The 26,382-nt window shown below is 38.2% G+C and overlaps 1 protein-coding gene across 6 annotated transcripts in view; it reads left to right on the top strand.

Annotated features, from left to right (window-relative positions):
• The window catches only part of kcnab2a (potassium voltage-gated channel subfamily A regulatory beta subunit 2a), a 90,293-nt gene that overhangs the window by 23,301 nt on the left and 40,610 nt on the right, over positions 1-26,382 (top strand). For 3 of the 6 annotated variants that reach the window (XM_007549606.2, XM_007549597.2, XM_016670520.1), the window contains exons 2-3: positions 9,378-9,541; positions 12,481-12,522. In XM_007549606.2, coding sequence (XP_007549668.1) covers positions 9,465-9,541; positions 12,481-12,522 — 119 coding nt within the window. In that variant the 5' untranslated portion in view covers positions 9,378-9,464. Of the gene's footprint in view, positions 1-9,377; positions 9,542-12,480; positions 12,523-15,014; positions 15,098-17,864; positions 18,152-26,382 lie in introns of those variants that run through there. The other 3 variants (XM_007549572.2, XM_007549581.2, XM_007549624.2) reach the window with 3 other exon arrangements.

The raw sequence follows: 26,382 nt of genomic DNA, 5'->3' as shown, positions 1-26,382 counted from the left end.
ATAATTTGACCTAATTAAATCCTGTTTTGATACTTCCACTTCAGAGACACTAAGCAAGTCACTGTGAAGGCAGCATCAGATGAAAACCCTTCCTGTTATTGTACTTTCTTCGTTTTTGATTCTCGGGATTTTCCACTCAGATGTGGTGGGAGCACATTGATGGACAGAAAAATGGTTTCGGATTTCTACTGCAGTGTACGTCTCTGTGCTCCTTGTTCACCGCAGCCTGTTCTCTTCCTGCAGTGCAAACAAATGCTTCTCTTCAGCTTCACAGTCCCAAGTTGGTGTGCGGACCCCTAGCAACTTTTTAGAAGCAGCCTGTTAACCTAATTTATTACCATGTCAGTTGCACTGTGTTTTGTACTCATAAAACAGGGATAGACTCCAAATTAGCTGAGTAGCAAACAGGTGTCAAGATTGACGTTCAAAGTCCTGATTCATCCAAGCAGACTGCTTTATTAGGTACACTTTGTTAGTACCGGGTCAGATCTCCATTTGGCTTCAGAGCTAACTTAACTCTTCATAATGTACATTTAACAAGGTGTCAGAAACATTCCTCAGACATTTTGGTTAGAGATGTGCCGATCAGGTTTTTTTCCTGCCGATTCCGATCACCCATGAGGGCTGATCACGGCCTTCACTGATACCGATCACATAATTATTATTTTTTTAATCATAAGCACTACCGGTTACATTATGTGGAAAAAGGAACCATGAATTCACCTTAATTTAGACAAAAACTTGTTTTTAATAACTTTTTTCAAGAAAAAAATCAAAACAGGCATTGTGCAAATTGTACTGCTATTGGTAATACTATCTTTAACAGACTGAAAAGATATGAAGGCTCTGAAGAGGATAAATAATGCAAAGAGTCAAAATAAATCCTCTCAACATTGCCAAAAAATTCAAGTATAAAACTTTACATTCAAAGGCAAATACAGGTTCCATTACAATAAACAAGTTACTGAATGAAAACTTCCTGATAGCATGGCGGCTAGCTGATTACTGCTAGTTCTGAGTGGCTGATTCTGACTGAGCGGAGTAATTATGCAGAACAGGGAGGAGATCGATTATTTTTTTAGAGATCATCTGTCTCATGTTAGGACAACTAAAGTTTTAATACATATGTAAAATTTATTTTTTTTAAGTTAGATGCTGCCGCTTTAAGCAGAGGTTCGGTGTGAGAGTCACTGCCAGGTGGAGCAGAAGCGGCGCTGTCTGTGAAATATTACTACCTGTAGCGTAGCAGCGGTTCAACAGCGAGAGCAGAACCAGCGTCTTACATCGCAGCTCGAAGACTTAAATAATTTTGCGGGTTATTTGTTTAGCTTTCTGACCGTCATGCTAATCCGGGTGAGTGTTTGTTGCTGTGCGCTGCTTTACCTGCTATCTGATCATCCGTATGTCTTTTTTTACTGCAGTGAGCCTCGATGTAGCCAAACTCCGTCAAGAACGGCATTGTTTTTATGCCATATACGTCGTGTTGATGCATTTTGACGTGCTTCAATTTTCCGCTGCAACATGCAAACTTCCCCATTCACTCAGTGCGTTATAGTTACACATGGCTTAGGATTTGTTGCTGCGTGTTTCCGCAGTGTGAAGGAAAGAGGAGACCAGCTGCACAGGCAGGCTGTGAAATGAGATGCAGGTGATCGGTTTGTGTGATCGGCAACAAGAGACCGTGATCGGCGATCACCGATACACTTTTCACGGAAATCGGCCGATTATGATCGGTGGCCGATCGATCGGCACACCTCTAATTTTGGTCCATATCGTCATGAATGTCATTACGCAGTTGCCACAGACTATCAACTGTCTGTCAGTGATGTAAATCTTATTTGTTACACTGAGATGCCATGACTCGGTTCAGTCAATAATTGATGACAAGTTGTTAAAATAATTTAAAGATTTAAAACCTGAAATTGTCTTTGACAATATGAAAGTAAAGTGTTATTTAAAATATATATCAGGCAAATCTAATCGGTAACAGTATAACAAGAATACCCATGTCTTCATCAGTGTAAAACTGTTGATCTTCAAAGTATGTCGCCTAATGTTTTTGAGTTACCCTGCTTTTTAGCCAACAGTATGTTTCACAGTTTGGATGAAAGCTAACGATCATCCTTTTGCGTTTTCTGTTTGTTAACCTCATAGGTAAAAATTCTCCAAACAGAACATTTGCCTTTTTGATCAAAGAGGAAGACGAAGGACTTTTGTAAATTGTAGCTTTAATTTACGGTAAGATTGACACCAGGTAATGTCTCCTGCTGTCATATCCCATATCTGAAAATCATTCTACTCAGTAATGTTGAATATTCATTCCAGACAGACATCAACAGTTTTTAATTGACATTAATTTAATGATATGTCATGTGTTTATTGCTGCATTCACCAATATTATTACATCATGTTTTCCTGATGTTATTGGGTCCTAATTTTGAACAGTTTGAAATCAAGTATTTATAAATCACTATTTATAAACATAAATATATCATACTCACTGACTGTTTTGGGGATACTTATTTATCCTTTAAGACCCACATGAAACAATTGTAACTAAGAATGAAGCTCCTGTGATATTTTTAAGTGCGCAACCAAAAAACTATTAACGAATTTGGCAAAAAAAAAACAAAAAAAAAAAAACACACACACACACAACTTGAATAGGATCAAAAATGAGCTTTCATATAATTAGGATCCTAAGCATTATAAACTGCCCTGTATAAAGCCCTACATTTAGAGTTGAGCCCTAATCTATGTGGGTCCAGTCTCTGCAGCTTATGATGAGCTTGGCTTAAAGTTTGACAATGAGATGTCGCAGACGTCTGCGTGTTCAACCACAGCAGCTGTCAGAGAGTTTAATGACTCCTGACAGCTCAGCTCTCAGTTGTGCTTTTAACATCTTTCAACCAGAGGGGTGTGGGGATTTGTATCAGAAGTTTGTTTTTATAAATAGGTTTTATTTATGCAAATTGCTGTTATTTTTTTCCCACTCAGTTGGCAGCCAGTGACCTGGATCGGTTCTGTAATCAAGGACCTCCGCAGCTTAACAGGGAGGAGGCCATTTCAGAAATCACAAACTGTCTGTCTGATGAAAGGGGAGGGAGTAAAAAAAAAAAAACCCAATGCCCTTGCGTGGCTTTCCATCTTTACACGGGTTTGACTTTCATCCTTTGGATGTCACTTTAGATGATAAGGGGATTCCATTTGAATCATCTTTGCAGCCTCACTGAAAACGGGTTTACGTTGGAGTCTCTCTCTCTCGCTCTCTCTCTGACTGATCTCTCATGTAGGATATCCCCGGCAGTTGTCTTCTGTTAGCCCGTCTTTCTCTTCCACAGCCATCTGCTCGGATCTGTGTGTGTTTTCTGCAGCTGCCAACATATACACAACACCGTGCTCTGCTTTCCAGGCCAGTATTGCCTGCCTGCCTGGCTTGCTCACGTAAGCCCTGTCTCAAGAGGGAATTCAGTCAGGCAGGGTGTAGGTGGATTTGTGGATGGAAAGCATGGCGAGCAACCTTTTGTGACTCAATTTTGCATTTTGTATAGAAGGTGTGAGAGACGAGCTTAAGTGAAGTTATGAAGGTAAATGTCTACCATAACCGGTACCAAATCTCTTTTCCTCTCAGACCACCTTCTCTCACCATTTGTTTTTCGCCATATTTACCAAGAAAAATGAACTAGACATTTAAAACCAAAGCTAAACAATTTGGATGTCACATTCAAAACTGTCTTTAGTATCTTTCAGTGGTGATCATCTTCATTTGCATAGTTAAAGTTAAAATTAAAAGGTTCCTATGCATTTTGCAAAAATATGGAATTTGATTTCTGTATTTTAATGTGAAAGAAGCCTGTTACTGACTTTAAGCCATAATCTGTGTGTGTTCCCCATTATAGGCCATTACCTTAACTCTGCATATAGTAAAAGGCTGCCAGCCAAATCGGGCATTTCCTGTAATGTCGCTCCTTTGCCAGTTCAACAAAACCAAATCAGTGATGCAGCTCCGAATTGACATCTTGTCACTGACATCCTTATACCTGGAAAAGTCACCAAAGTTAATCTTTCTGACCCTTCTTGCTGCTGTAATGACTTCTCCACTACAAAGTATTGCAGTAGACAAGACTTGGTAACACTTACATACGAGACCCTTACTAATCCAAAAAAAGGATCAGATTTTAGCATTTCCAACTGGCTCATGACCCTTAAGGGCCTTTCAGGCTAAAAAAATAAAAAATAAATCAATTCCGGTCATCAGCTGATACCATAATCGTCAACGTCAGGGGTGTCAAACTTCAGTCCTCAAGGGCCATTGTCCTGCAGTTTTTAGATGTGCCACAGCTACAAAACACTGGAATGAAATGGCTTAATTACCACCTTCTTGTGTAGATAAAGTTCTCCAGAGCCTTGCTAATGACCTAATTATTCTATTCAGGTGTGGTGCAGCAGAGGTACATCTAAAAGTTGCAGGGCAGTGGCCCTCCAGGACTGGAGTTTGACACCTGTGATCTACGTCATTGCAGAATCAAGTCAGAAATTTGGTTTTGTCGTTTCAGACACAATGCTTATTTTTTTCTGAAGATGGGGAAAGATGATTCACACATCTTGTTGAAGAGCTTTGAAAAAATTAATTTGGCTTTAAATAAATTTGGATAGGGTCCTGTGATAAACTGTTTCCCTGTGCACAGAGTATCCAACCTGTTGCCCAATGAATGCTGTGATAGGCGGTAACCCTAAAATGGAAAAACCCGGCTTAGGAAATGGATCATTACCACTTTGAAATGATGAAAAATATTGCATGAAAAAGCACATGAATCTGGGTGTGTTGTCTTTAAATTTACTCTATCTGGTTTTCCGCAAACCTAAAAGATGAGACTGTGACGTTATTGTTGTATTTTGCGATTGGGATTATCATTCAAAATCCGCTTTTATTTCATCTGCTCTGCTCTTTCTCCTCAGTCGTTATGTTTCCAGCACTCTCTGTGACCTTTAGCACTATCATCTTTGTGAAATGTGGGCATCTGCTGCAGTGAGACTCCACCCAGCAGGCTGAATTTATTATGGGCATGAAACCTAGAATTGAAAAGCCATATAGACGTTATATCTGTTCTGTTATTGAAGTTTTGCTGACAGATACCATCTGTTTATCTAAAATAACAAGAGTTAGAAATTTCATATTTTGGTTTACAATAATAAACTATTTAGGCAAATTTCATCATGCTGCCTATTGATCAAGTTTGGCAATTATAAATCCCCCAAACTGTTTGTGTTTTGCTCTGCTTCTCTTTAAAGAAAAATTGACGTGACACATAGATAATAGGGCATCGTTTGACAATATCAGCCCTTTTTCTCTGCTTTCTTGCTCTGTCTGCAGTTTTAATCTGCAAAGTGCACCTTTGCCCATTAGCGCAGTAAATTTGAGCCCTCTAACTTGAGCCAGGATGCGTCTGTAGTGTACCGCATTGCTGCAGTCAGCAGCAGCATCCTCACCAACCGCAGTTCTCTACAGGCATCTCTGTAAGATTGCTGCATTGCTATAAAGTGTAGAGGCTGGTGTCCATAATGTACTTTTTTGTGAGGTATGTAAATAAGCTAAAACAACAGGCAACTAATATTTTGTTCTTCTGTTTTGCAAAGCTTGCGCATTGTTTCTCATAAAACGTAACATTTCAAAAGTTAGAAAAGTTTTAGAAAACAAACACATATTTTGCATTTCTTCAGATATTGACCATTTCTTCAGATATTGATATTGATATTCAGTTTATCAGGTTATAGTGCCAGTGGATAAATTATCGATTTAAAAAACCAGAGAGTGAGGCAACAAAAATTAAAACCTAAAAAAAAAAAAATCTATAAGTTCATAAATGAAGTTCTTTTCTTTGAATCAATATAATTTTTAATAACAGGTGTATGTATGTATGTTGTGCTGAGCTCAGGTTAAGTGAGCTCCAGCAGCCATTACAGTCTTTTCTTCCCTGTGGGCGTCATAGTACATGGAGAAACAACATTTGGAAAAATCCAGATCTGTTGTCACATGAATGAATTAAAGTCAGGTAAATTCACAAACGTTTTAAAAATCTCTGAATTCTTCTGTGTTTTTAGGCCTACAGACAATAGTACTATCTCTCTGCTATGGCACTTTGTCATTTCTGTCTTAAACTTTCAAAATGTTCATTCAAACAATGACCTGTGTGTACTGAACAGGAACTGGCTGGTATGAGATTAGCATGCCAGCTGATGTGTAAAAAAAATATCCTAGTTTTATGGTGCATGAATATTTTACACAAAACTATATTACTTGATCTAACTCAATCTGTGTAAAACGGAAAAAGTTCTTCTGCTATTGCAAAAGAAATATGACATTTATTATTTCTATTACTACTAGACAAACCAAAAAAACTTTTTTTTTTCCACATACACAGCTCTTCATGTTTTAATATAAATTCTGATCTTTGGGGGAAAACAACAAACACAACTTTGACAATATACTACCATACTGTTCAGCTGTTTGAACTGCAGTCCTGGACAGAATGAAAAATAAACGTTGGTGATCTTCATTGGCTCACTTTTAAATAAACTTTTATATATTAAGTGTACAAATTAAATGTAGACATTTGAATTTGATCTTGGTCAGAGTGAGATAATTCACTTGGATTTTGCTTTGCTTGTAAATCTGTTCCTGCCCATCAGGGTCATGCCATTATTATCAATATGATCAGTGATGGCCTGTGATCTATTGGGCCATGATTGAAGTGAGTGGGCGCGGAGTGATAAACGTGTCCTTGGGAACATGGGACACACATTCCCTGTCTGGGAAATTGATGCGAGGAGAAAGTCACCTTCATGTTATCGTTGCAATCTCAGTTGTCATGACTTGCAGCCGGTGGGGAAGTAGAGTAGCATGATGTCCCGAGTACACAGCTTTGTGAGGTTTTATTTTACTGATTGCGGTAAACTGGGTTAGAGCATCCACAGTTCTGCTTTTCCTCCTCAGCTCTAATGATATTCACTGTAAACGTTTTTCATGAGATTTTGATTAAATTTCCTTTAATTGCACATGTGCATACCTTACTCCCCAACCGACCATAGCCTGGCTTCTTTTAGAGACCATGCTACAACGATGGCCTGTTTCTTGGGAAGACATGTTGAATTATTCATGGAATAGGGTTGCTCTTAGCAGTAGATCGGTTGTGTTTTGCTGTAGTGAGCACGTACAGGGACAGCGATTAGCTACCTTTGTTGTTCAAGTAAGAACTCAAGTCTTTGGCTTGTGATTGGGCATGGAGTTTCGTCTTCACCTTGCCTTTTGCCAGTAATGTGTATTATATTTTGATGTGATTACCTCCTTTTTATGTCCTTTGCTGGAATTTATTTAATACATGTTACCCCTTCAGCTGTGGAAAACTTGAAAGATTGAATTGGGCTGATGGTTTAGTCATTCAGCTCAGGTCTGCAGACTCAAAGTGACAACATGACTCCATCTAGTGGTGGAGTTGGGCAGCAGTGAAACTGTTTCCTATGCTTTTTTTTTTTCTTCCTCTCTTAACGTGGCTGTTTCGCTGTAGTTTTTAAAAGAAAAGCAAGCAACATGTGATGTAAAGTCATAAAATGATTTGTTTTGCTTGACGTGAAACATCCTAAACTGCTGACCTTTGTGACCCTTTGCACCGGATGCATCAAGGCCTGGTCAACTGGTTTACTGCTACGTAGATTCAAATAAGGGTTTATTTACTTTTTTAGACTCCTTTATTTTCTCTTAAATGAGTTTGCCATTATCAAATGTATCTTAGAGGTTCGGGTTGAGTTGATCATATGTTAATGGTAAAAAAAAAAAGGTTAAACCTTCTGTGGCTAAAGACTTTCTTTTTACTACTACTCCTGTTTTTAAAGAATGTAATTTGATTATGATAATCAGAATTGTAGATTGTTCGCTGGTCAGTCTGTATAGACCGTACGTATTGTGCCGATTTGCAGATTCTTTAAAGTATTGTGGATATATCTTTGGTGTGCTAACTGCTGTTCACTTAAGCTAGGGACACACTGACACCCTGGTTTTTGTTTCCTGACTGAAAGACTGGGATTCACACACTTACTGTAACTAACTTTGCCTGCTGAGGGACTGTGGGATGCTTCAGACTAAACTAAAGCCAAATGAACGCATCAAAATGCCACAGAAATTCTTGGGAAAGCAACAGTTTGAGCAAACAAACATATCAATAGGTGACGCTAATAAAAGCTACTCACCAGGAGACGGGATAGGCTGTTCTTTTGTTACACTTCCCCATGAAATGAATGAGACATATTTTAAAGTATGTTAAGTCTCAACTCACATGTGAATCTGATTTGGATGGTGGTGACTGTATTCTTTGTTATATTCATGCTGAGAGGCATGAATATAACTCTCAATGTTGGCTTTAATCTAAAAATCTAAAGACAGTAATGTGTACAAATAAATATGAAGACACAATGATAAATAAATTTGCATTATTTCCATAGTGTTGATGGTAACAAATGCAGGAAAAATGATGATTTTGATGCCGTTTCCCAGCCTCTCTTACTCATTGGCCCTCGGCAACATGCATCTACAGTTGGTCAGTTCACACTATCCGAGCGCGTCCAGATCTGCCTCGGAAAATTCAGACACGTTTGTTTGACTGTGACTGAGTTCAGGTCGGTTCTCTTCCAGGCTTCACCAACTCTCACACTACCAGATTTTCACTCCCTACAGATTGACCACAACTAGTGGAGACTGACACAGATTTTCCCTGATTGGGAATCGGGAGTGAAATCTGGCAAAAAAAAAAAAAAAAATGATGATTTTTTTCTCTGTCTACTTTATCTTCTTTAGGAACATTTTACTAAGAAAACAGGACAATTTATTGTTAATGTTAGATTTTTCAGTGATGACGTTGATGATAGGAATTGTAATCAACCCTGATTTTCCTCTGAACTCTTTCTTTTCCTTCATCATAATGTCCCACCACCGCCCATAAGCTTTAGCATCTTGCTCACTTAAAACTTGATTGGGAATAAAAATGACAATGAAAGTCCATCTAGCTGGACAAATGCAACTTTAGCAAGTAGAGTTGAATAGATGGCATAAAATATTAATCCAACAATTAATGCATACAAGTAGATTTTTTTTTTTTTTTTTTTTGCATTTGCAGGAAAATACCTGCATGATACAGTGATACAAGAAAAAAAAGCCCTTTGGTGAAGCTTTTGAATTCCTGATCTGACCAACCCAAACAGTTCAGCTGTCGCAGTGTTCTTTCATTAAGTTGTAAATATTCCACATTGAGTTTTCTTCTGTTGAACTTTTAGTCTGCTATTAAAAACAGAGTCACACTCAAGTGTTTTCTTTGTTTTCCTTACAGAGTGATCAGTGATCGAGTGTACCCTGAGGTCTCTGTGAAAACACACCACCCCCGGCAGGCTGGCCTCACCCCCTCCCACCTGCCTCCATGTATCCTGAATCGACTACAGACTCTCCGGCCCGCCTCTCCCTCCGACAGACAGGCTCACCTGGCATGATCTACAGGTGAGCTGGTGCATGCTTACATCTGACTTATTTCGATCAGCTTAGAGAGAGCTTCTCAAATGGAGGATATTGCAATTAAAAGGCTTTTTTTTAGGGAATAGAGTAAACTCTTATTAAACCTACATATAGTGCACAGGGCTGATGGAATAGAAAATAGTCCAGATATTTGCAGAACTATTTTTAGGAAGGAAAATAGAATAGCTGAAATGTGACAAAGCAAATTTTGTTTCATGTAGTTCAACATTTTCCTATATATGTTTGTTGTGTCCTGCTATGTGTTGCTCTTACTTGTTTTGAACTTTTTCCACTTTTTGCCAATTTATAAACAAACTACAGTTGGCTACACTAGATTTCATTTAGGCGTATAAGAATAAATGGGTTTGAATGGAAACATGTCACATTTTTCAAACTTCTGTTTAAAACACTTGGAAATCAATGTATCATTTCTCTTCCACATCACCATGGTGAAGTTCACATTCCCTGCATTTTGCTAAACCACCAGCATGGGGTGCTAGAGACTCATCTGCTTAATATTCAAAGACAATAATGTCATTTTTTTTTTCTCAAAATCTTCATTGCTTTTCTTCATATTATCCATAATATTAAGAATATTGCATTTTATGATTCATAAAAACACCAGGCAGGTATTAGATCCCCAATTTTAATAGGTTTGTGTAATAGGAAACATTTTATTGGCTCAAACTGTTTCAGCTCACCAGCCTTATTAAGTTTTACTGAAAGGTTTACTGCAAGACGTATCCCCTGTCAGACATACTAGCATATAACTGCATGCCATCTACCCTCCTTACTGCCTCATTCACCATTCAGTGACGGCACAAAAATGACTCGGGTTGCAACATTATTCTAACTAAACGATTGACCAGACTTTTTAAAGTTATGACTGGAATATGGCATTTAATGATGCATAATAAGGTTGGTCAAAGTGTCTGAGTAAATGTCTTTTTATAAACATTGTTGGTTTGTAATAGTGTGCAATTCCATTCTGGTTTTCGTCTGCATTGTCTGTTCTTTGTATCTCAGTTTGTCTTTTTGCTGCAGAACAGTTTTTTTTGTTGTTGTTGTTGTTTCTGTTTTTGGTATAAAAAAATCTATGAAGGAGCAGAAATGTACTATTTTTGCTTTGGCTTCCTGCTGATTTAGGTCGAATATGTGACTTTTTTTTTCATTCTCAGCATCATCTGTTTATACAGATTCTGTGCTAAATTTACTTTTATTTTCTTATTTTAATTTCAAAGTATAAAACATTTGTCAGTTTTACATCTTTTTATAGTTGTCTCTTTAGTTGTCTCTTTGCTTGTGGTAGATTATTTGATTGTGGTTTGTGTCTCTGTTTAGCTTTTTCTAATTGGTGTAAGACATTTTAAGTTGATCTTAAAGTTAATTAGATCTAAATGAAGGAACATTTTTAGAACAGTCTAGATTCAGTACCAAACTTGTTTTGACCTTGGAACAAGTTTGGTCAAATAATTTTGACCATGGAACATTCTTGAACCAAGTCAGCTGTTTATGTGGTGAAAAGTAATGCTGACTTTTACATTTTGACTGAAAAAGAAATGTTTCCATTGTTGCCGTTGGATTAAACTTTTTTGCAGTGAATGGGTATAAAAGAAACATTTATAGTAATTAACTGTGTTCAATAAAATATACTGATTGAAAACAGAGAGATTGACGTATAATAAAAAGAATTATGTAACTGAAAATTAGAAGTAGGTTTGCATAACAATGTACAGCACAACATATGTTAAAAAGTGTAAAACAATGTGCAGTAATGGAAATTACATGAATTTACACAAACATTTTGAACATATAAGTAACTACAAATAGCAGAAATATTGACTTATGATTTATTATATATAAATATGGAAGCATATATATATATAAAAAAGATGTTCTGCTTTCGCTGATTAAATTTAATTTCAAATTTTATCTTAGTTTTTGGACACCAAGCTTGGAATCTTAACTTAGTGGCAAAAGAAGCTTGATCTGACACTTTTTTAAAATTAGTGCAAAATGATTTTCAACACTGTTAGATCATGTAAAACTAGTCGTGGGGCGTTTTCTGATTACAATAAATACCAGTGCTTATAAAACATGCCATTTCACAAAAGGAAAAAACTTTCCCTCATGCCCACAGTTCAGTCCTTTTAACAAGAGAACGTTCCAGAGTGACTTTAATTTTTTGTCACTTATAAAAGAGATAAATTATACTTTTGTTTCTCTGCAAAGAAACAGAAAACAAAACAGTAAACTATTCTGCACAGTATGTATGTTCCATTAAAATCGTGGAATTTAGTATTGATAGCATAATGTTCTGACATTTGCCTGTAAACATATCACCTAAGTAAAATCATATTTGAAATCAATCAAAAAACAATAAATGATAAAAAAAAAATACTGCTTAATTCTATCTGAGGAGCGGTTGGAATAATGCTGCTTTTTTGTTTTTGACGTTTTGCGCGACTTTCATCGCTCAAAAAGCTGGTGTATTTAATAAAGGTATTTAAGTGTAAGAATTTCACAACCTTTCATAAAAATCTATATAACAATACATGACTGTATTTTAACACTACTGGCAAAAGTTAATGCATCTGCATTTTTGGTTTAAATATTTAGTTTAGTACCACCGTCCTGTGGAGCCGTGATGTTTTGCTAACTTTTGATACTGTCAGAGTCAAATAGTGACTTGTCCTTGCGGGACATAAAATCTGCTTTGGTGTCATCTGACGGGATGTGCTGCTGGAAACCAAAATGTTTCAGAACGTGCTATATGCGTTTCCTCCTGCTTCCACTTCCAGCACCGTATGCGGCTAAATGTTCTGATTCCACTTCACCTCTGTGTGTGCGCCACTAACACTGTTTCTTTCCTTTCTATATTAATGAAGTCTTTACTCTTTCCTCTTTTTCCTTGACGTCTTCAGCGCTCGTTATGGGAGCCCCAAACGACAGCTGCAGTTCTACAGGTACCACATCTGTCTCTGTATCTGACCATCACTGTGTTCTTTGTGACGGCATTGACAACGCTGCTTTACTCTGAGTTCAGAATTTATTTTGTGTGATCTGTGTGTTTGTGAATTGTTTATTTATGTCTTTGTTTGCGACATTTCTGTGGTCTTTTATGTTTTATTTTACTGTACTAACCTTGCTGATGTGTCTAATACTTGCTGTTCTGTCATTTAAAACCATGCTCATCCATCTCCTGCAGCACAGATAACCTCTCGCCATCTACTATTTAGCTGCCATTGCACATCCAGCATAAACCTGATAGTTGCAAATATAGATTTTGTTACATGGTTGCTCATGGAACCTTTAAATAAACAATAAATGTCTGCGTTTGGATGGATTTTTTTTCCCTTCTGTTTTTATTTTCTTTCCTTCGGTCATGACACTTGAGACGCCCACTAATCCACTTGTCAATTGCCTACATGTGATGGATGCTCTCATCTTCTCCTGAAATGCCTTATAGACATTTTTTGATACATCTAAGCAAATATTCATATTCTTCTGTCATCATTTCCCGACCTCTTGGGAGTTGGATCTGATGTTTCTTTTTCTCCCTGAAACCAGAAGCTAAATCTTGATTCTTTCTGAGGAAAATAATCCTCTTCTTGTCAGGATGTAGATGGCCAGCCCTGTGGTTGCTTAAGAGCGAGGATCATGTTTTATAGTCCTAATATCCAGTTCCCATTCTGCGGATCCGGTTATAAAAACCCATGAGTAGGTGTCTGTGCTGGTAATGAGCTCACTATCATATATATTGAGAGAGAGTCGCTTCAACTCTGTACTGGTTAAAACAAACAAACAAAAAACACTTTTTACTGCTCAAATATGCACCGCAAGTTGTCGGATTTCATGTTCTGCTTGATCATTGTGCTGATTTCTGTGAACATTTTAATGCCTGTCTTTGTTTACGGTTCAGACATTAGGGCTGAACAATTTCAGGAAAACATCGAACTGTGAAACCATCACATCATATCCAATGACCATATCGTCTGTGATTAACCCTCAACTTTTCTTATTCTTCCTCTTTTCTTTAATCATCATAATATCTCCACCCAATAACAGTGACCTTACAAGATAGTTCAACCGAGTCTCATTTGTGCTTGTGATATTGCTCACATTGACATTGAAAAGCTGATTGTGATTCAACATTTGTGCAGGTCTCATCTCTTGACACCTTAGAACCGTATGGATCGAGACAAGATGTGCAGGGTTGGTGAGATGACGAGGAAGAGTAGATGGAGGAAAATGCAATGTGTTGGGAAAAAAAATCAGTATTTTTAAATTTATTTTTATTTTTTTCACTTATTTCAGGAAGTGAAACTTTGACTTTAATGACCTTGGTATCATGGGTGACAAAACATAGTTGGATGCCCCCTTCCACTCTTTTTATTTTACGTTTTACTTGCTCGTCCATAGATTTCAGCATGTAATATTTTAATAAAACAAAAAAGTTGTCAGTCCTGCTGCACCTCCAGAGTCCCGTGAACTCTCTGCTTGTTTGGTATTACACTCCTGTGTGAGTGATTTGTTCTTGGTGATGAAGCGGCACACAGCGGTCGTCTTACTGGTCCACATTTTCAGATTATTCAATTATTCCACAGCTGAAAATCTGACAGCAAACATGAATGTAGTTTTTTTTTTTTTTTTTTCAAGAAATTATGCAAAACTAGGTATAAAGAGCACTGAAAATAAAAATATCAGTTTAAATTTCATTGTATTATTTATTTTTGCTCCAATAATAAAATTAAAGACACTTCTAATCAGCTTTCACATATTCTGACCTTCCTATAATATCTTAATAAATTCAGTTAAATTAATATTTCTGATTAAAACACATCTGTTTTACTTTATGAATAGAAATGAATCCAGACACCCCTAAAGTATCACTGTACTGCACTAGTTTTATGAATGTCCTTAAACTAAAACAGGTACTGCTGGTGAACTTACTTCTGTGTGGGATTCTTATAATATCACAGCATGCTGTAATCTTAATATCAATCTCAACATGTGTGGTTTACATCATTCTTTGCTTCTTGGTCCGGTGGTTTGTCTATATCTGTATACATGCTGTCTGTGTTTGCATGAGTCTGTGTGTTTGTGCTCCCTATATGCACACTGCACCACCAAGTCATTACTGTCCAGCTCCCTCCATTCTTTCCTGTGGAACAACAATCAGAGGCTTTTAGTGCAAAAAGCTTTAGTGAATAATTCAGGGCTGATATTATTTGCTGCGGTCGGCAGAAACAAGGCGGACCACTAAACGCCACAAATGGATTCCTTGCATGAGATCTCACAGGGAGGTGATGGAGGAGGGAGAGGAGGAGGAGGAGGAGGAGAGGTGTCTGTGCTGGTGGTAGAGTATGGCCCCGGCAGTGGGGAGGGAAGCACTCTGTGAATCACTAATTGGTTTAGACGTTTCCTAGTAAGACACTCCCAGTTTGGGTGGACCTGCTTCATGCCTGTCTGCAGTCTGAGTTTATAAAGGCAAACTGACACCCGACAGCCTCGCTCATGAGCCGGCCTTCAAGAAACCGGGTGAGTTTGAGGGAAGGGTTGCACTCTGCCAATGTGTCGAGTGCGATCGTTCGCTCATCTGCTTTTGTGTGCGAAGTTATTTCCTGTGCGTGTGGCCTGCATGCAGCCAAGCCTGAAGTCTCCTGATTTTACACCTTCTGCTTGATTCATGCAAAACCAGTTTATGAAGAAAAAAAAAGGAGAAATTTACTGACCAGAGACGGACTTTGTGATATCAGGATAGCGTCAGCGACGAGACAAACATTTGATCTGTTGTTGGATGCTTAAAAACTGCAGCATTGTTTTTCTTGCCAGTTTAAATGGCACGCTTAATGACTAATCAGGAACTTAATTCTATGTTTTAAAGACTAAAATCTTAGTTTTAAACAGGATTTTGCATTCAGCCTCACTGGGGCTATGTGAGATCATTGCCTCAATGCAGAGAAAGTGCTTTCCATTTAGCATTTTTTGTTAGCAGGCATTTAAAGGATCAATATAGTCTGGAGTTTAAGACGCTGTACATTTCAAACCAGCACTGCAGTTTAGTTTGAAGTTAAGAATTAAGAAGATATTGTTCATTATAATTCTTAAATTTCTGACTAGTTATTAAAATCTGACTGTTGTCCCTAGTAGGTTTAGATTATTTGTTTCTATTATAGCGATTATCTTGCAGAATATGTAACAAAAAGGAAGTTTGCATGTTTTTAAGTCGGTTTTTGTTTAAATTGAAAATATATCACTTAATTAAAAGCATATTACTCTTTAGTATAATTTGAAGAAACAAAACATTTCGTATCATTTACATGCTGTATATTTGAATGTTTTTGAATGTTTTCTGACAATACATCGTTATATGTATCATCATACATAATAATAGTGCATGACTGTGCTGTTGTTGTTCATTATGATACCCCACCTGTACTGCAGCAGAGGTTTTGTTGTCAGTGCTTTCTGGTGGATTTGGTATTAAGTTGCTTTCTTTTATTTATTGTGAAGCAAATGCAGTGCTGCCCTCTGTTGAGTGACTTCAGGAAAATACTGTTTGTAGAGGCGAATTATGGAGGGAATCAGGGAAATGGCTTTAACAAGGTAGATTATGTTGATTTGTTACACACAGAGTGGTTGATTTTGTGTCATTTTGATGGTTATGACTTTACACTTAATGAAAATCAAAAATTACTCTTCTGAGAAAATATGAGTATGACATTAGACCAATAAAAATAACTCCTAGTGAAGAAGGTGACAGTCGTGTAGCTCTGCAGAGATGAAGGTTGCTTTAATAGAGGCCGTTTGCATCGTTGCCTCCGGTGTCTCTCCTCTGCTCCTCCTGACAGTCCTCCTCTATTCCCAGTGAGGTTCAGGACAGGTCAGCTCATTGAACCATACGCAGTGATACCATGGTCAATAAAACAGGTTTGGGTCCTGCGGATGCCAAGTTCTGCTGAGAAATGAAATCAGCATCTTCATAAAAACTTGCCAGCAGAGAGAAGCAGGAAGAGCCCTGAAATGTCCTGGTTGACAGCAGTGCCGACTGTAGACTTGATAAAACTCAGAGGACCACCGGCAGCAGATGACTCGACTCCCCAAATTATCTCCGCCTGTGGAAAGTTCACACTGGACTTTGAGCAGTTTGGATTCTGTACTTCTTCACTCTCCCTCCAGATGCTCAGACCCTGACTTTCAAGTGAAGTGCAGAATTTACTTTCGTCTAAATAAATGATTTTGAATTACCGCTCAACAATCCGGCCATTTTTTCTTCTTATCCTAGGTAAGACACTTCTGATGTTATCTCTAGTTCAGGAGTTGCTTCACGCAATGACAGCTGTTGCCTTTGTCTCATGGCTCTTCACATTCCTGCTGCTTGTATGCTTCTTTTCTGCCATAGTTTTTCCTTCCACTAAACTCTATGCTTGGATACAGATCTGTGAACTACAGCTTCTTTATCAGCTGCCTTTTGTGTATTACCTTGTTTGTACAGGGTGTGAGTGACTGTCAGCGTGAGCCAGTGTGATTGTGACACCATAACATAACATGGCTAATTTTATTGGTTTGATGTTGTAAAATTTTCTGAGAAACAAAATTTTTGGTTGCTCATTAGCTTTAAACCATAATCATCAAAGTTGGCAGAAATAGTGGAATTTTTTAATTGAAAAGACTGAAATACATTTACTTTTTGGACTGCTTTTTTTTCTTTATACACCTGTTTGTTTGGCGCACCGATCGATGTTGTTTCGGTGCGTGGAGACCTCTTAAACCCCATCATTGTGCATTCTTGAAGAATTTTATAACTTTGCTCCAAAATCAGAAACGATAGCAGGAATGTGGCCCTCATTTTGCCCAGTGCATGTTTGAATGTCGCTCCTTTGCAGTCAGCATGTGTCCTTTTTTCGTCCTACTCTTTAATCACCAGCAAGTCGGTCACCTGGATGCTCCCTCTCAGTGTAACCCTGCCATTGCGTACCTGTAAGGGGAGGGTGTTGCTGGGCTTTGTTGTGCGACTCTGATTACAGGATGCATGGCCGTGTGCTGCCCCAAGCAGGAGAGCTTTTTTTTTTTTTCTTTTTTTTTTTACATGGGAGCAGGTGCTATTTAAGGAGGTGACTGTCCCCTGCCAGCTCCTCGCTTCATCCGTGTCACTACTTTACTTTTCGCTGCACGGGTCAACCCAGCATCCCAACAAAGTGGAGAAAGAGGAGGAGGGAGCATGTTTTCAGGAGGGTATGCTGGTGGCCCCCGAGGGGTCCCCATCAAGCTCAAGTCCAGTCACTGTCCTCCTGAAAATCCTCAGATCCCCAAACCGCCAGCGCCAAGCAGCGGTGTTCGGAAGAGCAGCAGCAGCGGCAGCGGCAAGATGTTGTCTATGTCCTACAGCGAGAGCATCCGGAGCGGGATCAACCGCTACCACTCGGACCAGGGGCTCAACCAGCCGCCGTCCCGGCCCACCGACCAGGTGGAGCTGCAGAGGCTGCGGGAGCAGAGGATCGCCGCTCAGATTAAGAACATGGAAGACTTTCTGAAGATGAATGGCTTAGCGCTGGAGGAGTGTGTGTCTTTTCAGACAGGCATGAAGTACAGGTAAGAGAGAGGCAGAGTGGGACCGGGCTCTAGGTGCTCCGTGGATCGGGACCGGGACACGGGGGTTATGGGCTGAAGAGATCTCAGCCTGAGGGCGTCTCCTGAACAGGTGTGGGCAGTTTTTAGTGTGACTTTGGGGATATTTCCCCCCATTCAACTCAGACTTGTTGATTTATATTCCAGTTATTATTTTTGAACTGAAGCTGAAATAACTGTTTATTCATCAAGTTATTCTTGGTAATATCACCTTAGCTGTGCTGTTTCCTCTGATCAGACCGCTCTCATGCAGAGGTACCGTTACCCAGGTTTTATTTTCATCATCTAGGTCGGTGGCATATTTGCTCAACTGCATGGGAAGGACAGACCGCTCCGTAAGGATTTACCTGGCCCCGTAAATTCTTCTTCTCCCCTTCATCACATAGTCTTTCTTCTTTGTTGATCTGTGCTTTACCACCCAATATTCAGAGATTGGCAAACATTTATCCCCTTTAGTTCTATGAAAATGACAGTATTTCAATCATATATACTGTATTATAATTCACATTTTTAAAGAAGGTCAAAAGTTCCACAACTCAATAAATATTTGTATATGTGACCATTTTCAGAAAAATTTAAATAAATTAAATACGTAAATTACATTTTTATCATACAGACTATTGTAAATTATTTTTTTAAATGACCGATTAGTAATTATTCTCCTTTTAATTTTAATAATTTCTAAACTTTAGTTATTATATGTTGAAGGCATATCTAATCATTTCTTGCCATAGTTTTGTGTTATGGCTTATCGCAAATTAATTTTCTGTTCTTTTTGATGGGTGAGACCAACTATAGATAGTTTTTTTTCTTTTTTTATTATTTTATAATGGTCTAAAAAAAATGTATTTAGTTAATCAATCTTAATTTTACTTAAAAGATCAAATGCTAAATGCTTATTTAATAATCGATCTGATATTCTCCATCATAGACGTTCTGCCTTATCTTGCACTGTATAACCAGAAAAAATGACTTATGTTAAAAACTTAAGTATAATGCTGAATATGTAACCTGCATGTATGCAAGACTCCAATAACTAATCTTTAATGTTTTCAACATAAACTTTATTATGCTGTCTAAAGTATTGCAGTAGAAACACTTCAAAAGTTTCTGAATGCCAAGTTCAGAGTGGTGTAAAACTTTAATTTGTAAGTTTCTATTTCTTTCTTCCCCTACTTTTATTTCTAATATTTATAAGCTATTGTATGGGCATGATTTAAAATACTGATATCAAGATGGTAAAGAAGCTGTTTTCTTTTTTTCTTTTTTTTTTTTTTACCTGGGCTGTTGACCTGACTGAGCACCAGGCAGAGCATCTGCTGTGTTGGCTGATGTCTGGCCTGTTTAACTGATGTTGTTATTGTTGTGGACATGGATAGTTTCCATCACACAAAGGCTCAGCTGCTGTTGCTTTTCACTCAGACCAGCGACTAGAAAACTGGAACAGTTGGCAGCTCTTACTCAGTGTTGCTGTCGCCTGCAGGACTCGTCTCATGTAGGAGCCTGTAGTTATCTTCCAGCTGTGTAAAGTCCACTCGCTGGCCAATGAGCAGTTTTCTGCTCAGCTTAGAAACTTTCCAAAGTCTCTGCATAATCGTTTTTGGATTTTGTTAGTTTCTGTTGTGTTTAATGAACTCAAGAGTATCTCTTACCAGTCAGCTGATCTGAGAGAGGACCTCTTGCCAGGATGCCTTGTACTGCAATCATCCTCGCTTCTGTAATTAGGACTGCAACCTGGTCAGCAAGTACATGGCACCTCTGACTCAGCCTCATCATTATTTCAGCTGTGTGGTCAGGAAGAGAGGCTCACTTCCATTTACTTTAACCACAGTTTCAAACATGTACAGGCTGAAGTGTGTTGTTTTATGGTCACTAATGGCTCCGCATGCACATATTTTAGCACAAATATCTCCACAAATGCATCTGCGAAAAATGCAGAGGCTTTATTTTTTAGAGGCTCCTGGTTTGTTTAGCAAAGAATAGAAATGACATTCTAAGTTTATTGATGTTACATTAGACAGGATGAGCAGTTTTTATTCAAACCCATTTCAACCTTCTGTAATTGTTTTACTATTACTGTACTATGCGTCCATTATATTTCAACTTCCTGGGAATAGCAATACATTTCAAGGAGGTAAAGGAGCCGACTTGAGTTCAGCGAGACGGGAAGCTTTGTGTCTCCTGCTCTATTAGGAGGACTGAGGCAGTATAGAATGACTTAATGCTAATGGATGTAGTAATGACATCCATTTAGGTCAGAGGTCAAACTCTTTTTAATGAGAGTAGCTGAGGGGGGTAGAAAGTTACAGACAAAAGGTTGCGGGTCAAAATTTACCAGTGTTTGTTGTCAAAGCACATAAGTTAATGCTTTTCAGATGTCTAATGTCAAGGTATTCATGCAGACATATGAGCCTGACTTGAAACATCGTATTTTGAAGTCAGAAAAAAATTTTACTGGTCAAAAATCACTGATCGTGTCAACAGTTTTTGCATAACGTTTGTCGTTATCCAGCATATGCAGCTGCTATGTGTTTCTCATAGCTGGCTTTTTGCTTGTCTGAGATCAGACTCTGAGTTGTGGATTTTAATAGAACTTCATAAAGTGTACATCAATCAGTGAGGCCACTCGTGTGATATTTTGATCATACTCTGAGTGAATATGGCAATAAATACGTCCAGTTTACTTCTGTAGTTTTCAGACTTCACTCTAGTTCTGGTCTTTTTCAGTAATGGGTTTGACTTGTGGTGATGGTGGAAAAGGTGTGACGGAATATGAACTAACAAGGCTGACATAACCTTGCTTGTGTTGAACTCCAACACAGCTTTGTTCAGATCTGCAAAAAGTTGAAGAATGACAAACGGTGGGAGTTACCAGCATTTAGATGGATGCTGACCAGCAAGGCTTTAGGATGCATTTATTCAAAACTTTACATACAATGACAATGCATCTTAATTGAATGTAAGTTGGGAGATGAAATTACTTTTGTACTTTTGAATCCCTATCCAGTAGCATAACTGACAGTTTTCATTTTATTTATTTTGTTAGTTTTACACAACATATAAATGGATACACACCTTTCGAAAAGTTCCACTTTTGCTTCACAAGTCAGACCTTAACTGAAGCACATGTGACCTCCAAGGCTTTAGATTTTGCTCCAGGATTATTTGTGACGTTCTGAATTGTGAATGAATTGTGACTGATGTTGAACACTCCTGGAAAGGTTCATCATCGCTCCGTGTTTTCTCCACTTCTCACTGTGGTTCACTGCAGTGCCAAACCTTTAGTTATAATAACCCAGACTGATAGATGTCAGTGAATGTTTCTTATCTGTTCTTGAGGTGTTTGAAATTGGCACGTTATGTGTTACTTCTTGAGATACTTCATGATGTCACACAGGTTATATTTAGGTAATTTCTTTATTCTACAAGTCGGGCATCAATCAGGTCTGGATTAAATAAGGATTAAAGAAGGATGGTGATTTATTTTTGATGGGTGGATGGATAGCTGGTTATTGCAGACTCGAAGTCCAAATCACATAAAAGAACAATCAATAAAATAAAAATGATATTTATGGGTTGGTCTTTTGATTGCTTTTTTCTTTATTAAATGAACACATCCTTCTGACTTCATGCAGTTTTACTTGTCTGATGTCAAACTTTGTTTTATGATCAGAAACATTCAAGACAGAACACACAACACAGAAAACAAATCTGTAAGGAAGCAAACACTTTTTCACAGCACTCCCATTTACATAAACAATTTTTTTAGCTTGCCACCTGCATAATCAAATATAAGTTTTTATAATCCTACTTATACTGTCAGAATTTTTCCTCATTCAAGGTATTCTACAGTCAAAATATCTTAGCATCTTTTTTTTTTTTACCAACCCTACACTGAAAGATTTGCCTGTAAGGATGCATTAACTGATCTTTTCCACTGGGTGGCGCAACTGCTCCACTAAAGCAGTTAAACATCCAGGAGTAAATTATCCAAGTGCCTCCCACTGCTTTTAATGATATAAAGCAGTCATTGAGAGCATCAGTCTTTGCACTCCTACACTACACACAATTCTGTCAAATTACTGCTTTCTTTTTTTTTTTCCACATGAGCACAGCTTTTTATTGAAAGCAGGACAGGAAATGAGTAAAGCTGTTTGAAATACAACCGATCATAAAATGGGATTGTGTGGAAAGGCTACTGCTGTTAAACTATGTGCCGTTGCTTTGGAGTATCATTCAAATATTATTACTTTTATGTTTTTTATGCTTCGAGACGCTTGACGTTATTATTATTAGTAGGTCTGTAGAATGTATTTCTTTCTGGGCTTCTGTGACGTTGCTCTGCAGGCAATCCCCAACTTGTGAGCTAAATTTAGCAGCCAGCTCGTATCTCCAGCTGCAGCTGGATACAGCCGAATGGGGCTGCATGTTAACCCGTTCAAACCTGAGGGATCCTCTAACCAAGGAAATCACAATACTTTTGTTTTGCGCAAGGCCTCTGTAGCTCAACCTGTACATCCACAAGTTATCTGCCTCCACACCCTGTATCTCCGATGAGCCCAGCACAGTCATCTGATGGTGACGCTAAGGGGTCTGGAGTGAAATAGATTTGGTGCTTCAGTGGTGACGTTTCCAGTTGCTCTTAGAGCTGACTCTGATTGGCCTGGTCTGACAGCTTGTCAAAATGTTCTAGTCAGAACCGTAGCGTGGGCACGAGAGGTGGAAATGCCAGAGATTACACAATTCAGCTTGTTGCATTTCCATGTAAACAGTCTTATTAGGCAGCTTAAGTTAATATCCAAAATTTTTAACTTAAATTATTACTGGAGTGTTATTTATTTATTTTTTTTAAAGATGTTTGATTTGAACTTGTATGTAGATATATATTCCATCTGCCTCGGATCAGATGAGAGTGGCATAGCAGTGATTTGTGATTGCTTCAGTTCCTGCAGCCTCTTAAATGTCTAAAGTCTCTAAAGTTATAACTAATTCATAGATGGAATTTTTGTTCGAAGCCTGAATGAAAAAATAGTTCTCACCTGAAGTGATTTGGGTAGTTTTTGGTTCTTCACAAAACAACCGTTTCATTGTAATGGCACTCTGCTTTGCAAAAACCATATGGATGCCTTTTTACTTTTTCACTTTTTCCTACATTACACACTTTGCAGTGCTTCTTTTTGGTGGAAAGAGAGTTCCTGTGAACATTTGGTCTAAATCATCTCATTGTAGCTCCGGTTGCATGCTTAAAGGTGGCTTGTTGGAAGATGAACTTCGACACACATTCATGGTTTTTTTTGGAACCTTTAACAGGTTTTCTTCCACGATTGCTCTGTGTTTGGCTGAACTTCATCAAATGTTTGTTCACTAAAGATCTCTAACAAACCTCTCAGGCCTTCACAAAAGAGCTGCTGTTTATACTAAGTTTTATTGATGCACAGATGGACTAAATCTGCCGACATAGTGGCTTATTATAACAGTTATTGCTCTGGACTTTATCAAAGGGAAGATGCTAAGCCCAAATGTACACCACACTTTTCAGATAAAACCATTGGAAAACCATCCGTCACTTATGCAGTACATACAGTTATGTATGCACTATACATATGTTCATCCTGTAATTTGTGTCTTTCAGACATTTTGATGAATGAAATAAACTGATGTCTGTGGTTGTAATGTGACAAACCCTATGTGACAGTACTTCCATAGGGACTGTATCAGCTGCACTTTTCCATTGCTGATACAAACAGATTGTTAATAAAGGTAACGGAACATCTTGAAATATATTTCCTAATTTTGTGTTTTATAATTGTGGCTTCTTGTTAAAGCCCTTTTTCAGAACTTAATATTAATGGCACTCGAAAGTTTTAGACATTTTTTATTTTATTTTGCTGTACTCTTTTATACAAAAAGGCCTAGAAATATCCGAGGGAATCTCTGTGCTCCGTTTGCTATTCATAGCAGACATTTCAAAAGTCCTTTACTCTTTACCTAATCTGATTTTGCGGCCGTGATGGTACGCCTTACATATCGGGCTCTTGAGATCCTCAGTGGTGGAAGATGCTAAACTTATTGATCAGGAACAGGAAGATGACCATCCTGCAGCTGTTCTGCATTTTTCTCTTGTACGTTTCGCTGAGAATTTTACTTTTGTGTTTGTAATTTGGCTTTAACGATCTGAAACCATATTAAATCCTGTGCGCAGCTCGTCTGATCTTTTTATTTTTTTTTATTTTCCAACAAGTTTTAAAGGAATGACTAAATGTTTCTGGGTCTGATTGAGTCTGCTTGCATCAGCCCAACATGTGCTGTTGCCTTCTAAATAATGGAAAGCATGTCTGAAAGAGGCTGCAGCGTCTGCCTTATTTGTTTCCAGAAGCCTTGTAGATGCTAAAAAAAATCACTCTGAGCATTATTATGTTCAGAACTTTCTCTTTTACCATACTAAATGAGCTTTCTATTGTACTTAATATGCTGCATTAGTGTTAAATGTCCTCTAAGCTACAATAGATCCAGAACTTAAATGTTACACATGTGTTTCTGAGGCTGTGCAGTTAAATTGTACTTAACTGAAGCGTTTCTTATCTACAAGTCCGAAGCCGTTCCGGCGAAGAAATCCCTCTGAGGCTTTTCAGAGTTTTCTGTGGTTCTGTGGGTGCTGCACATTTAATGCAGAGGGAAATTATTTTCAGTTTCACAGTCGACCGGTCTTCCAGAATTGCAGCTAAACTGGGTCTTCATTTTAACACAGGTGCTGTTGTGATAAAAACCCGGGACTATTTCGAATTGTGTCAGTGATTGTGTCTAATAAACCTGTAAGGAATGTTTATTTTTATTGTGCCTTTTGTCAAGGTTTTTTCTCCTTGCATACTATTGAGAAACTGATTTAGTCACGTCTATGCAGCCAAGTTGCAGCTGCCTTGTTTCTGTGCTCTGCCAGACGAGATCATTTGGCAACTCTGAGTAAATCAGAACCTTTTGTGTGATGGAATCGGTTTAACCCACGTGAGCATAGATTAAATAAGTCACTGCAATGCAAACTATCCTGTCTGAGTTTATTGGTGTAAATATTATTTGTATAAAGTTTGATTCCCACATTTCTGGTCACGGCATATTGGGTCGCCTCGTCTTTCCGCTGCGGTGCTCCGTGTGATGGGAAACACTTGTGCCTTGCAGAGAAACTCTGTGCGAACATTTCCCTTGGCTTTGACAAATGCACACAGGCAGGCGGGAGAGTTTGCTTTGAACAGGACACATTATTCTTTCTCCTCCTCTCATTCTTCCTTTTTCTTCCTCTTCAGATTAGTGAGTGTGCACCCTGCGGCCGTGCAAACCAGGCCCGTGTGATTTAAGCACACTTTGTTGTTCAAATCACGATCCAAAAGTACAAATTTATTTCTGTACTTCACCACTCTGTAGATAGTGTTGCTTATGCAAAAGTCCCTGTAATTTCATATCTAAAATGAAGGAATTTTCTAATCTCGACACAGAAACCCTCATCAGGATCTTATTACATAAGGTTAGGGGTTTCCTATTCTCCTCGTATTTGATTGCCTCAGCTCTCTTGCTCCGCTGCATGCGTCAGTGGGGACATCTGAAGAGCCCACTCCTCCTGAGCCCTGCTGTCTGCAGGGAATCTGTCATGCTCACTGGAGAGTTAAGAGTTGCAACGCTCGCTCTCAACAGATGTGACCTGAGACTCTCCCCACTACTGTTTCCGCAGGAATTCCCAGAGTAATTAAAGAGCTGCACTGAATTTTCAACATTTATGGGATTATTTAAACCTCAATCCAGCTCCTCCAGATTACAATTACTAGGGTTGTATTGGTTGACGCTTCGGCAATATTAGCCTCAGCTGAGTTTTATTAGCATTCATAAATCGGTCTCATCACTGCTGTCAAAAAATCTAATTTAGGAATGACTCATTTTCATTTCCAGGAAGCAATTTCTATTAAATGTTAAATGAATAATGAAGAGATTTAGGATGTTTTTTTTTTTTTTTTTTGAGATTTGAAATCTTAAACACATTCGCATGTTCAATTTAAGGAAACAAAACAACAATGCAATTATGATCTATGTACTACCAGTAAACTACCACAAATGATTCACAAGCAAACACAGAAACACCAAGAAGACAAACATTAAAAACTACATGAATTAGTTTATATGAAATTGATCCGAAATCTGTCGGTGTCTCA

Source organism: Poecilia formosa, unplaced genomic scaffold (assembly GCF_000485575.1).
Source record: "Poecilia formosa unplaced genomic scaffold, Poecilia_formosa-5.1.2 Scaffold2, whole genome shotgun sequence".
Lineage (NCBI taxonomy): Eukaryota > Metazoa > Chordata > Actinopteri > Cyprinodontiformes > Poeciliidae > Poecilia > Poecilia formosa.
The sequence above is the reverse complement of the archived record's forward strand: the minus strand, read 5'-3'. Positions and strand labels throughout refer to the sequence as shown.